The following is a 14,122-nucleotide window of genomic DNA, read 5'->3' on the forward strand; positions in this document are numbered from 1 at the left end:
TTGGAGTGCGAATAACCACATCTCCCTTTCCTTCTTCCTTGATAAAGTGGCCATTGCCGACTTTAACTTTTGTTTTGCAGCTTCTGTCTAATGACTTGAAAATAGCTGCATCTGGTGACATATGATTGGTGCAGCCACTGTCAAGGAGCCAACCATTTGAGACTTTCTTCTGAGCAGCTGAGCAGGAGACTGTAAAGACCTGCTCTTCATTATCACTGCCATCTTCAGCTATCTGAGCTTCAGCCCTTGGCTGCTGTTGATTCTGCCTTGGTCTTCCTTTCTCTTTGCAAACTTTTTCAACATGGCCCTTCTTCTTGCAGTGTTGGCACACAACATCTGGCCTGAACCAGCATCTGGCCTCTAAATGACCAAGTTTTTTACAAAATCTGCAGAGTCGATCTTCTCCTCTTGCAGCATCAGGCTTAGGCCTGTTTCTCAAGTTCTTTTTGCCTTTATAGGCTGAGGTGCTCGAGGCTGCTTTGGCCTTAGCTTGGAAAGCACCCTCCTGGTGCTCCTTCAATCTGCTGGCCCTCCTTTGCTATTGTGCATACAGAGCATTGATCAGCTCTGTTAAAGAGATACTGGTCAGATCCCTTGAATCCTCTAAGAAGGATATTTTTGCTTCGTACATCTCTGGTAAGGTAGAGAGCACTTTCTCCACAATCCTTGCCTCATCAAATTGCTCACCAAGGAGCCTTATACTGTTAACTACAGCCATGATTCTGTCAGAATACTTCTTGACAGTTTCTTCTTCCTTCATCTTCAAGTTCTCGAACTCCCTTCTCAGATTCAACAACTGCTGCTGCCTTGTCCTCTCTGTGCCTTGGAAATCCTCCTTGAGTTTGTCCCAGGCTTGTTTTGGTGTTTCACAAGCCATGATTCTAGTAAAAATTACATCAGAAACACAGTTCTAAATGCATGACATGGCCTTGTGCTTTTTACTTTTTTCTTCAAAATACTGCTTCATTTGAGCCACTGTTGGATTTGCTCTCAATGGTTCTGGTTCAACATCTGAGTTAACTACCTCCCATAGATCGAATGCCTGGAGGTAGGTTCTCATCTTGACTACCCAAATGTGATATCCTTCTCCATTGAAAACTGGAGGTGCAGCTGGTGAGAAGCTTGATGAAGCCATCAGTATGTGATCCAACTATAACAGGTCCACTAAGATAAGAGCTCTAGATACCAATTGTTGGAGTTAGACACACTTTAACCGGATGAAGTAAGAACTTCAATCTGAACTTTAACAGCAGTGTATTATACCCAGATAAAATATGAAGGAAAAATGCTTGAAGTTCAAGCTTTTAGCTACTGTCAAGAATGGAGAACAGAATTTTGAAGGCAAAGAAAGATGGAGCATATGGAAGAAAATCTGATGATTTCATTCATTTGAAACATTGGCTTAAAGCCATTACATATACCAGTCATTTGGCTGGTCAAAAGATTAACAAATCCTTTACCTAAACACTACCTAACTCCACTTATTACATTGGAACTTACAAAACTAAACTTGTACACTTGAACAAAGCTGGTAACCAGCTCTTTAACTATCAAGTTACATCAACTTGTCATTTAAACATAATTCAAAATGAACTAATTAAGAAAAAACATAGTTAGAAAGTAACAAAATGTAACAGAGAACAAACAGTGGTATTAACATCTCCTGTTGCATGTATTTTACCCGGGTAACTTATGTGTATGAATTTTTGCACATACTTTACCCGGGTAAAGTATGTGCATTAATCTGCATGAGCTGCATGTCTTGCATGGGAACTAACTTCAAAAGCAACTTTCCAACCTGAAAGTCTTGCGGCTTGCAGGGAATTCTTTTGATGGTGATGTGATTTCCGAAGCTCATTTCTCAAATTTCACCTATTTACAGAAGTTGGATTTATCCTACACTTCTTTGACTTTGAAATTCACCTTCGGATGGATTCCTCCCTTCCAACCGAGTCAACTATTGCTTTGCTCTTGCAAGTTAGGGCGTCGTTTCCCAAATTGGATTCAGACTCACGTCCTAAACCCTGACGTTGATATTTCTTCCATAGATTACCTTGATATTTCTGCTTCAGGAATTTCGGATTCTCTTCCCTACTGGTTTTGGGACAAATTTCAGGGATTATCGTACATAAACATGTCTTTCAATCAGATCAGTGGTACTTTTCCAAATAAATCTATCCACATAATCCATCTAGATCTAAGCTCTAATAATTTCTCAGGAGCATTGCCACGTTTTTCTTTAGACTACTTTATGGATATGGGGACCATTAACCATTCCAAAAACAAGTTTACTGGTTCAGTCTCTCCAATTTGCAATATTACCGGTGATGGTTTTTTGGCATTGTTTGATCTCTCAAATAATCTATTTTCTGGAGTGGTTCCAGACTGTTTTGGAAGTTTCCCGTTTTTAACAGCTTTGAATTTGGGTGATAATAGTTTCTCAGGCTCACTTCCCAGCTCCTTAGGATCTCTGATTTCTCTTGAAATGCTAAGTTTACCTGGTAATAAATTCTCTGGAGAATTACCTTCATCTTTACAGAATTGTGCCAAGTTAAAATTTCTCGACTTGAGTGATAATGAATTATCAGGAGAAATACCTATGTGGATCGGTCAGAAGCTTTCATCGTTGGTTTTTCTTAGCCTTCAAGGGAACCAGTTCAGGGGAAGGATTCCCCATCAACTTTGTGGATTGAAATATCTACAAATCTTGGACCTCTCTGTAAATAAAATCTCTGGTACCATACCACCATGCCTCAATAATTTCACTTCCATGGCAAAAAAAGAGAGTTTAGATAGAAGGATTGAGCATAACATCTTAGATACTGGACCTAGATTTTTATCTCTGGAGGGTGTGTATGGTGAGCCTATATGGATCATTCAGGTTAGATATGTTGATGAGGCATTGCTTACATGGAAGGGAACAAAGCAAAGCTATCCACAACTTGGATTGCTTCTAGCCATTGATCTCTCTTGTAACAAATTAACAGGAGAGATTCCTGAAGAATTAAGTAGTCTTCAAGAACTGGTTGTATTGAACTTGTCAAGAAACCTTTTTAACGGAAAAATTCTTCAAAAGATTGGGCGTATAAGACAACTAGAGGTGCTTGACCTGTCAAGAAACAAGTTTTCAGGAAACATCCCGACCAGCTTGTCTGAATTAACATTTCTAAGTAACTTGAACTTGTCTTATAATGAATTGTCTGGAAAAATTCCAACCAGCACTCAACTACAGAGCTTTAATCCTTCGTCATTTTCGCATAATAGAGGACTTTGTGGTCCTCCGATTTCACCGAATTGCTCAATGGTGGAACCACGTCCCGGCAAACCTGCAGTAGGAGGTGAAGAAGATTCTGATGAGTTCATGAAATGGTTTTACACTGGCATGGGACTTGGATTTGCTGTGGGTTTCTGGGGGTTTTGCAGTGTTGTGTTCTTCAAGCGTTCATGGAGGCATTCATATTATCGTTACATGGATAATGCAAAGGATTGGGTTTATGTTACATTTGTTCTGCTGAAAGCAAGGTTAGTGAGGAGAATCAAAGCTCTTTCAACAAGGTAATAAATTTACTTTCTTCACTCCTTAACAAAGTTGAGAAATATATCCTTAAGTAAATAACAAAGTTGTATATTATTATTTTTCAGGTGTGATTAGAACTGCAACTGAAGGTGGTTTTTCCTGCATGTGAGAAAATCTTAATAAAAAACTTATAAATTAATACATGTTTGTCTTTTTGATGATTTCTTTTTGTTTTTTGAATGATTTCTTTTTGTTTTTTGAGTGAATTCTTTTCGATGATTTCTAATTTCTATATATTAAGAAGTGATTTGTGATGGCTTTCTTTGACTTTTTTTTTTAAATAGGTTTATGTTATATTTGGTTTGTATATTTACTTTTTTGTCAAAAGTAATTTTGCAACACCCTAAATCCAGCTTAAAAATTATAATCATATATATATATATATGTTACAGTAAATCATTTGAAAACCCAGAAACATTTGAATTGAAAAGATTTTATTTGCTATTGTTACGTGAACTTCCAGTTTACTAAAAAACATATCTTCATTAACAGATTCGAAAGAAACTATTAATTAATTATACTTTGAAAATGTTTACGGTTGCACCGCGGGAAAAATCTCAGTCAAGTCCAATTTTGGAAAACACGATTAAACACATTTATTTGCAGCGAAATTCTTGGTTAAATTCGATTTGGAAAACATAAGTCGTGTTTTGAAAATCTAGCATTTTGATGTTCGTGAAGTTTCCCTTTAAAATCAATAAAGGGTTTAAAACGACATTTAAAAGTCCAAAATCGAACGGTCCCAAAAAGGTTTAAAACAGTCCAAGAATAAAAAAAAATACAACAATCCTAATATTTAATTAACCAGAAGAAAAGTAAAATATTCTATCCGAGCTCTTGTCGCACCGACCTGTACTAAGTCTAAGGGTTACCTGAAAGTAACAAATAAACAAAGAATGAGTTTCAAAACTCAATGTGCAACATATCATATCATCAACAGAAATTAATCAGACATATATCAAAAACAAAAATTGTATTAGAACACAATTGATGCAGATTTACAATCATACTTTCATCCGCTACACATCATCTCCGACCATTCCAACACACCATATAGGGTATTGAATACCCATCCAGCTCAACACACCGTTTAGTGTCGGTATGACACTTTTCAGAACATTTGCAGCTTAGCTGCCAATTCATTAAGCGATTTATCACCTTTTACAAAGATATGTGTGATTGTGCCACCAGATACGGCAAAGATATATTTGCTCACACTTCCCTAATATACACAAGTCCCACCCCAATGCACAAACATAATTTATCAGATATCAAAATATACATGTCATACATGCTCTTATAACAGATACAGATCAAACTTACCATAAAAATAGTTCATGCTAAGCATACATCGTATTAATCAAATAAATACATCAATATTTTTATGTTAACAGAACATCAAATTCTGGAGGTAGCTCTAACTGATAAGTAACCAATCCTACACGTATCAAAATCCGATAAGGCCTAATGAACCTAGGGCTCAAGTTACCCTTACGTCTAAACCGAAGGACCTTCTTCCACGGAGATACCTTAAGAAAGACTTGGCCACCCACAAAATATTCAATATCTCATCTCTTCAAATCTGAATATGACTTTTGTCTATCAGAAGCTGCCTTAAGACTATCACGAGTCAATCTAACCTTGTCCTCAGTCTCATAAATCAACTCAAGACCCAAAACTTGTCTCTCACCCAACTTAGTCTAACACAAAGGGGTATGACATTTACGACCACACAAAGCCTCATAAGGTGCCATCTGAATACTGGACTGGAAGTTATTATTATACACGAACTAAGTCAGTGGAAGAAACTCCTCCCAAGTACCTCAAAAGTCAATCACACAACTTCGTAACATATCCTCCAATATTTGAATCACCCTATCAGATTTACCATCTGTCTGAGGATGGAATGCAATACTAAAGTCCAACCAATTACCCAAAGTCTCATTAAGCTTCTTTCGAAATCGAGAAGTGAAGCGAGGATCTCTATTAGAAATAATCGAGACTGGAACTCCATGCAATCTAACAATCTCAGAAACATACAACGTAGCCAATTTCTGAAGGGAATATTCTGTCTTGACAGGAATAAAATTAGCAAACTTGGTCACACGATCCACGATGACCTAAACAAATCCTTCTTTAGGGGTGAGCATTCGATCGAATCGAATCGATTCGAATGAAAAAATTTCGAGTTAATCGAGTTGACGAATCATATTTTATCATCCTAATTTGATTTGAAATTTTCTCGAATCGAGTCGAGTGAGATGGAATTCGAATCGAATCGAATCGAATATATTTGTTTGAGTTAAATTTTATAAAATAATTTTGGATCCTTGCAACCATTAACACCCACCGTAATAAAATTTGTCCACCTTAATCAAAATTTTTAAACTTTCATCACCTCATAATTTATTTATTAATCTTTTATATACGGGTTAGCTTCTTTGTTTGCTTAGTTGTTTCAATCATCTTCAGATTCTTGTCACTATGTATTTTGGAGTTAAAATATATATTAAATGTAAAAATGTGATTTTCTAATAAAATTTATTTTAAAGATAAAATGTGAAATTGATACCAATATAAAATTTTAACATGAAAATTTAATGGCATAATTAATAATTCAATTTTAGTATAAATATTCAATGTGACTAAATAATTCAATAATATAAATAATATAAAATGTGAAATTTAATTTAATAATATAAATAGTAGATATAAATAAAATTATTACTAATTATGTTTAGTGATTTTTTTTGGATAATTTTGATTTTTTATTTGAGAGTAAAAGGTGAGAAGTAAAAGTTTAAGGGGAAAATAAAAAGTTTTGGGGAATAAAATTTTGAGGGAAAGTAAATAGGGGGAGTAAAAATTTGGAGGGAAAATATTAGAAAAAATTGGGGGGTGATTTGGGGTAGATGGGAGGTGAGATTGGAAGGAAGTAAAAATTTTAGGGGGAAAGTGGGAGGGAGTAAAAATTTTAGGGGAAAATAAAAAGTTTTGAGGGTTTTTGAGAGTAAAATTTTGAACAAAAATAAATGGGAGAGTAAAATTTTGGTGGAAAATGGATTTTGGGTAGATTGGGGGGTTGGAATGGAAGAGGAGTAAAAGTTTTTGGGGAAAAGTGGGAAGGAGTAAAAGTTTTGAGGGAAAAGTAAAAAGGTTTGGGAATTTGGGGTAAAAATGTAAAATATTATAATTTGATATTCGAATTATTCGAATTCGAAAACTCAACTCGCTTCGAACTTGAAATTCGAAAAAAAATTCCAGTTGACTCGAATAACTCGATTAACTCGATTCGTTTAACTCGAAAATTAAATTTTTTTCAATTTTTTCGAGTCAAATCGAGTTTTGCTCACCCCTATCCTTCTTAGTAGGTGTTAAGACCAACCCCCTAACGAAATCCATAATCACCCGTTCCCATTCCCAAAGGGGAATCTTAACGGGTTGAAGCAAACCCAAAGGTCATTGGTGCTCAACCTTAACTTGCAGGCATGTTAGACAACAAGAGAAAAAGTCAGTTACCTATTGTTTAAAACTAGGCCACCAATATAACTCTCTGAGATCTCGATACATCTTATTCCTACCGAGATGCATAACATAAAGGCTACTATGCGCTTCCATAGAATAGAATGCCCCAAATTAGAGTCGTTAGGCACATAAACCCAACCTCAAAAACATAGAATGTAACACCCCCGACCCGCTCTGGGAGTTTCAACTAAGTCAATGGCATTACTTCGACCATCGAAGTGATTCCATAAAGCCATTCTTTTTACTTAGGTCCATTTGATTGAAAATCACTCTTTAGTTTTTAGGAAAAACATTCCTAATTTTGAACTGAATTTATTTAGTAATTCAAGTACAATAATATTAATATGAGGATTTAAAAAAAACGATGAAAAAGCTTTCAAGAAAAGTATTATCTATACTTTAAGTATTTTATAAAACAGCTAAAAACAAATAATAGTTTTTAAACTGAATGTCATGCAAATACTAGTAGCAATATTTAAATGTCATGCATAAAATAAACAACTAACAATTTCCAATAATAATTGATTAAGGGCAATTTTAAAGAAAACTTAATAGTGGAACTTAATAAAAAAATTGACTTGCTAATCCGAGGGTCTTCCGATGCCTATTCGAATCTTATTTTTTGCATTACCTGAGAGGTAAGGAAAAGGGGGAATGAGCTTACAACGGCTCAGTGTAAGAATAATCTTAAATCATTATATATAATCAATCGTACAATAAACTATTTAATTCATAGCATAATAATAATTTAGGCATAATAAAATGAACATATAATAAATCAATACATATACAAAATGTAATTATGATGCACATTTATGTTTTAATTTAATTTTTTAATTTCCCACCCGTCCATTCAAACAGCCCTCGAGCATTGCTCGACACACCATCCCATATAACACATAACAATAACTGACCATCTCGGATTTGATTTTCGATTATGGTCGTTCACTAGTCATTTATGACGATGACTATTACTACCACCTCGGTTTCATCCAATTTTAATGGTGTTTTAAAATGACCATCCTGTACTGTCCAGTTTAGATGGCTTTACACATAAACTATCATCCCGGTTGGCCTAGTTTGGTGGCTTTTCAGCCTACCATCCTAGCTTATCCATTTTGGATGACATTGCCACCTACTTCGTGCAATACTAACTTTTGGTGTGGACTTAAATTGTCACTATCCCAAACGGAACTCCTCCATCCTCCATCCTCCATCCTCCATTCCTAATTTCACGTAATATGCAGATATACTCATTATCAAAATTTGATACTATGCTTATTTAGCACATTTACTATCACAACTTATCATCAAATGACATGTAATCATGCATTCAATCAATCTCACATATAAACACATATATTTAGCGCGTCTAAAAAGAATAACAATAACATATATATGAGGGCTCGCATAAAACATACATAGAGTTCGCACAAAGCATGAATGAGGTTCGTATAACTAAATATGTATAACTCACCTATTAAGCAATTAAAGATCGCATATAATTTCTATGGGTTCATATATAATCTCTACATGCTTACATTACAATTCCTATAGTGTTCGTATGATATTTCCTCTAGGTTCGCATATTATACAGTTCACATAACAACTCTTTTAATTTCCTAACACTACAATTAATCATAAATAATGTTTTAAGTTTAGATCCCAAACCAAATTTGAAGACTTAAAAACTTTAGCTTTGGAGAGACTGGTGATCTACTTAAGAAAAGAGGGAAGTTTTTGAATTCCTTGATTAAAAACCGATTTAAAAATGGAAGAGAAAAAGAAAGAACTCAATAATTTGAAAGAATTTTGTGATATGAGTTTTGAAGAAAAAATAGAGAATAAATAGAGTGAAGGAGAATAAATTCTATTAGGATTTGAAAAGGAATAATTTGAATTCTAGTTAGGATAAGAAGATAAAAAAAAATATGGATTTCTATTTCTATTTGAATTTATTTTAAAAAGAGATATAATTTCAAATTAGGATAAAATGATTAAAGTTAATCAATGATAAAATATGAATTCTAGTTGGGATTGGATTGGTGTGAATTCAATGTGACTCAAACACAGGTTTGATAAACAAGGAGGTTAGCGCCTTAACTAATGGGCTATTGCCCAATCTTTTTTTTTTTACGCTTAATTATTCTTATTCCTTCTTGTTGGAGGACTGCCATTTTTCAAAATAAAAGTGAAGGATAGGATTTAAACTTGGGATCACAAAAGGAAAATGAGAGTACTTTATTACTTAAACTATAGTTTATTTCTTGTTTATTTTAGTTAATTAATTGTACATATCTATTTGGGGCTCACCTTACCTATTCTCTATTAGTTTATATAATTACTCATTTTTTTCTAGTTTATTTGACTATTATAGTTTTTTTTAAATACTCCCCCGTTTTAGTTCATATATAATTATTAATACACATAGTCAGGACTCACTATTAATGTTTTATTTTACCTTTTTTCCAATTAGGTCCTAACTCAATTAAAACTCATTATCCCAAAATAAACCTAGTAATCAAGTTTTGTTCTAATTAAACCTAAAAATATTATCTTCATAATTTAATTAATTATTTTTATCCTAATTTTAATATTCATTTCAACCCCATAATTTTGTAACTTGATTAATCTAACTCCCTATATTTTAAGATGTGACAAATCTACCTCTTTTTTTAAAAAAATTCGTCCTCGAATTTTAGTTACCTTATTAAAACAAGTCTGGTTGAAGCTTGATTTCTTCAATGGGAACGATATGGGAAGGATCAGAATGATATGGACCCACCTTGCTTTTTCTGTGCCTCAGAGTTTTTTTTCTTTTATGAGACTTTTTATGAATAACCTATGATGTCATTGGCGACGTCCTTATCTTCCCGTCCTCTTGTCACATAAATTAAAGTTGGTTGCCTTGCTTCTACATGGTTCATGCCTTGTGTTGGCGCTCTTGGGTCTCGATTTCTATCATTTCGGTTGGCACCACTATTTCCTTACTTTTGGTTCTGATTTTGGCCTTGAATTTGCAGTTCAATTGAACTATTCAATCAAAGACAATACTTTATTTGGTGTTATTTTGATCCACACATAAGGCAAGCATCGATCTTTCTACAACATTCTCTTTTGTGGTATTTCTGACAATGTTGACATTTTGGAGCAAGTTCTTCAGTGGACTTAGGTTGTGGGTTAGTCCTTTTTATAGGTTTGTAGTTCGAGTTGTTTGAACCTGAATCCTTTTTATTGTGAATTTTCTACCTCTTTTCCCGTTCTTTTTTTTTATTTCCTCTAAGATTTTGGCTTTTTCAACCAAATATTTGAAGTTCCTTTCTCGATAAAGCACCACTTGAACTTTTAGGTCATATTTTAACCCTTTTTCGAATCTTGCACTTTTGTTCTCTTCCTTTTCCACCAAATCAAGAGTATAGTGACTTAATCTCAGAAATTTCGCTTCATATTCTGAAACTGATGTATCTCCTTATTTTAACTTGATAAATTCATGTCTACGGGCTTAGACATAACAGGGACCTACATACTTTTTTTGAAAAGCTTCTTGGAAATAATTCCAAGTTAATCGTTCTGTGTTCCCCTCTCAACTGCTTGCCACCATCTATAGGCCTTGTCTCTTAACAAAGACACCGCTCCTTTTTTAATTTCTATTTAGGAGTGCATTCAAAATCATCTATAATCCTTTCTGTCATTTCCATCCAATACTCTGTCACAGTAGGAGTTGTTCTAACGACTTCTTTGAACGGTTTAGCCCCATTTGATTTGAGTTTTTGGGCAACAATTTTTCCATTTCTGTTTCTCGATGCAAAAACTCTTTGGAGAGCTTTTATCATAACCTGAGTTACAGTGTCGTCTCCCATGGTGTCGTCTCCAATGGTGCCATCATTTTAATTTTTCATTCCCATATCTCTGTTCTCATGACCTCCCTTATCATTAGCGATCGAGTTTCCTACGTACTCTTGAGTTGGTTTTCTCCTTGTACCATAGGTGGTTCAACGGGTATAGCCCTACGGGATCTACCAGTACCACGTCTACCTTGAGTATTCATATTAATATTTCTACAATTTCAAGTAATTAGTACTCAAATTTAAGTTTTCAGTTTCCGCTACCTTTCCTATCTAAAGTTTTCCTACTACTTAGGAAGTTTTTCTATAGTACCTGACACCGGACTTCCTCGGATTAGCTTAAAAACCTACAATTTCATGAAATTTGTTTCTAAGCATGCATACTCCTTCAAATTTTCCAACTCATGTTATAGAAAACCTAGGCTTTGATACCACTTATGTAACGCCCCGACCCGGACTAGGAGTTTCAGCTAAGTTAAAGGTGTTATATTTGATCACTGAAGTGATCCTGTAGAGCCATTCTTTTTACTTAATTCCATTTGATTGAAAATCACTTTAATTTTTAGGAAAAACATTCTTAGTTTGAATAAATTTTAATTAGTAATTCTATTACAATAATATTAATATGAGGATTTAAAAAAAACGATGAAAAGGCTTTCAAGAAAAGTATTATCTATACTTTGAGTATTTTATAAAATAGTGGAAAACAAATAATAGTTTTTAAACTATATGGCATGCAAATGCTAGTAGCAATATTTAAATGTCATGCTTAAAATAAATAACTAGCAATTCCCAATAATAATTTATTAAGGGCAATTTTAAAGAAAACTTAATAGTACAACTTAATAAAAAATAACTTGCTAATCTGAGGGTCTTCCGATGCCGATTCGAATCCTATTTTCTGCATTACCTGAGAGGTAAGGAAAAGGGGGAATGAGCTTACAACAGCTCAGTGTGAGACTAATTTTAATATATAATCAATCGTATAGTAAAGTATTTAATTCATAGCATAATAAGAGGAACATATAATAAACCAATACATATACAAAATATAATTATGATGCACATTCATGTTTTAATTTAATGTTTTAATTTCCCACTGTCCATTCGAACTGCCCTCGAGCATTGCTCAACACACCATTCCACATAACACATAACAATAACTGACCATCTTGAATTTGATTTTCGATGATGATCGTTCATTGGTCATCTGTGACGATGACTATTACTACCACCCCGGCTTGGTCCAATTTTGATGGTATTTTAAAATGATCATCCCATCATGTCCGGTTTAGATGGCTTTACACATAAACTATCATCCGGGTTTGCCAAGTTTGGTGGCTTTTTAGCCTACCATCCTAGCTTATTTGTTTTGGATGACATTGCCACCTACTTTGTGCAGTACTAACTTTCGGTATGGACTTAAATTGCCACTGTCTCTAACGTAACTCCTCCATCCTCTATTCTCAATTTTGCTTAATATACACATATACTCATTAGATCATACTCATTATTAAAATTTGATACTATGCTTATTTAGCACATTTACTGTCACAACCTATCATCAAATGACATGTAATCATGCATTCAATCAATCTCACATATACACACATATATTTGGTGAGTGTAAAAAGAATAACAATAATGCATATACAAGGGTTCGTATAAAGCATACATATAGTTCGCACATAGCATGAATAAGGTTCGCATAACTATATATGTATAACTTGCCTATTAAGCAATTAAAGATTGCATATTATTTCTATGCGTTTATATATAATCTTTACATGCTCATGTTACAATTCCTACAGTGTTTGCATGATATTTCCTCTAGGTTCGCATATTATACGGTTCACATAACAACTCTTTTAATTTCCTAACACTACAGTTAATTAGACATAATATTTTAAGTTTAGATCTCACACCTGATTTGAAGACTTAAAAGCCTTAGCTTTGGAGAGACTGGTGATCTACTTGAGAAAAGAGGGATGATTTTGAAGATTTTGAATTCCTTGATTGAAAATCGATTTCACAATGGAAGAGAAAAAGAAAGAACCCAATAATTTGAAAGAATTTTGCAATGTGAGTTTTGAAGGAAAAATAGAGAATAAATAGCGTGAAGAAGGATAAATTCTATTAGGATTTGAAAAGTTGTAATTTGAATTCTAATTAGGATAAGAAGATAAAAAATATGGATTTCTATTTCTATTTGAATTTATTTTTAAAAAAAGACATAATTTCAAATTAGGATAAAATGATTAAAAAAATATGGAATTTTAATTCTATTTAAATTTTAAACAATGATAAGATATGAATTCTAGTTGGGATTGGATTGGTGTGAATTTGATGTGACTCGAGCATAGGTTTGATGAACAAGGATGTTAGTGCCTTAACAAATAGGCTATTGCCCAATCTTTTTTTTACTTTTACGCTTAATTATTCTTATTCCTTCTTGTTGGAGGATTGCCGGTTTTCAAAATAGAAGGAAAGGATAGGATTTAAACCTTTGACCACAAGAAGAAAAGGAGAGTACTTTACCACTTAAACTATATCTTATTTCTTTTTTATTTTAGTCAATTAATTGTACATATCTATTGGGTCTCAACTTACCTATTCTCTATTAATTTATATAATTACTCAATTTTTTTCTAATTTATTTAACTATTATATTTTTTTTAATATTCCTCTATTTTAGTCCATATATAATTATTAATACACATAGTCAGGACTCACTATTAATGTTTTATTTTACATTTTTTCCAATTAGGTCCTAACTTAATTAAAACTCACTATTCCCAAATTAAACCTCGTAATCAAGTTTTACTCTAATCAAACCTCATTATGTTATCTTAATAATTTAATTAATTATTTTTATCCTAATTTTAATATTCGTTTCAAGCCCATAATTTTGTAACCTGATTAATCTAACTCCCTATATTTTGGGATGTGACATTGAACGCCATCACTATTCAACCCAAAATGAAGAGTACTACATTCCTCAACCTGACAAAACCACTGAATCAAAGAATCGTCCCCCAACTATTTAATTCGAATCTAATCAATCTAAGCCGGCTTAACTTGTAACTCGATTAACAGACTTCTATCATTGAACAGACTTAGGCGAGTAAACATCACCCTCAAATCAAACATTGCTCTACGACTAAGAGCATCAGCC

General features: G+C 33.5%; 1 protein-coding gene across 1 annotated transcript; it reads left to right on the forward strand.

Annotated features, from left to right (window-relative positions):
- Nucleotides 1–1,320: 1,320 nt before the first annotated feature.
- On the forward strand, nt 1,321–3,335 carry LOC107947946 (receptor-like protein EIX2). Its single transcript, XM_041111139.1, has 3 exons — nt 1,321–1,435; nt 1,821–3,170; nt 3,220–3,335. The coding sequence occupies exons 1-3, from the start codon at nt 1,321–1,323 to the stop codon at nt 3,333–3,335; spliced, it is 1,581 nt and encodes a 526-aa protein (XP_040967073.1).
- Nucleotides 3,336–14,122: the final 10,787 nt, after the last annotated feature.

This window comes from Gossypium hirsutum, chromosome A04, assembly GCF_007990345.1.
Source record: "Gossypium hirsutum isolate 1008001.06 chromosome A04, Gossypium_hirsutum_v2.1, whole genome shotgun sequence".
Classification (NCBI taxonomy): domain Eukaryota; kingdom Viridiplantae; phylum Streptophyta; class Magnoliopsida; order Malvales; family Malvaceae; genus Gossypium; species Gossypium hirsutum.

What these genes read in the sequence shown, in the direction of transcription:
- LOC107947946 (XM_041111139.1), top strand. Translation starts at nt 1,321, where the DNA reads ATGGAGAACAGAATTTTGAAGGCAAAGAAAGATGGAGCATATGGAAGA. An exon ending in ATATACCAGTCATTTGGCTG is followed by an intron (nt 1,436 to 1,820) that starts GTCAAAAGATTA and finishes TGCGGCTTGCAG; the next exon opens with GGAATTCTTTTGATGGTGAT. An exon ending in GTCTGAATTAACATTTCTAA is followed by an intron (nt 3,171 to 3,219) that starts GTAACTTGAACT and finishes AATTCCAACCAG; the next exon opens with CACTCAACTACAGAGCTTTA.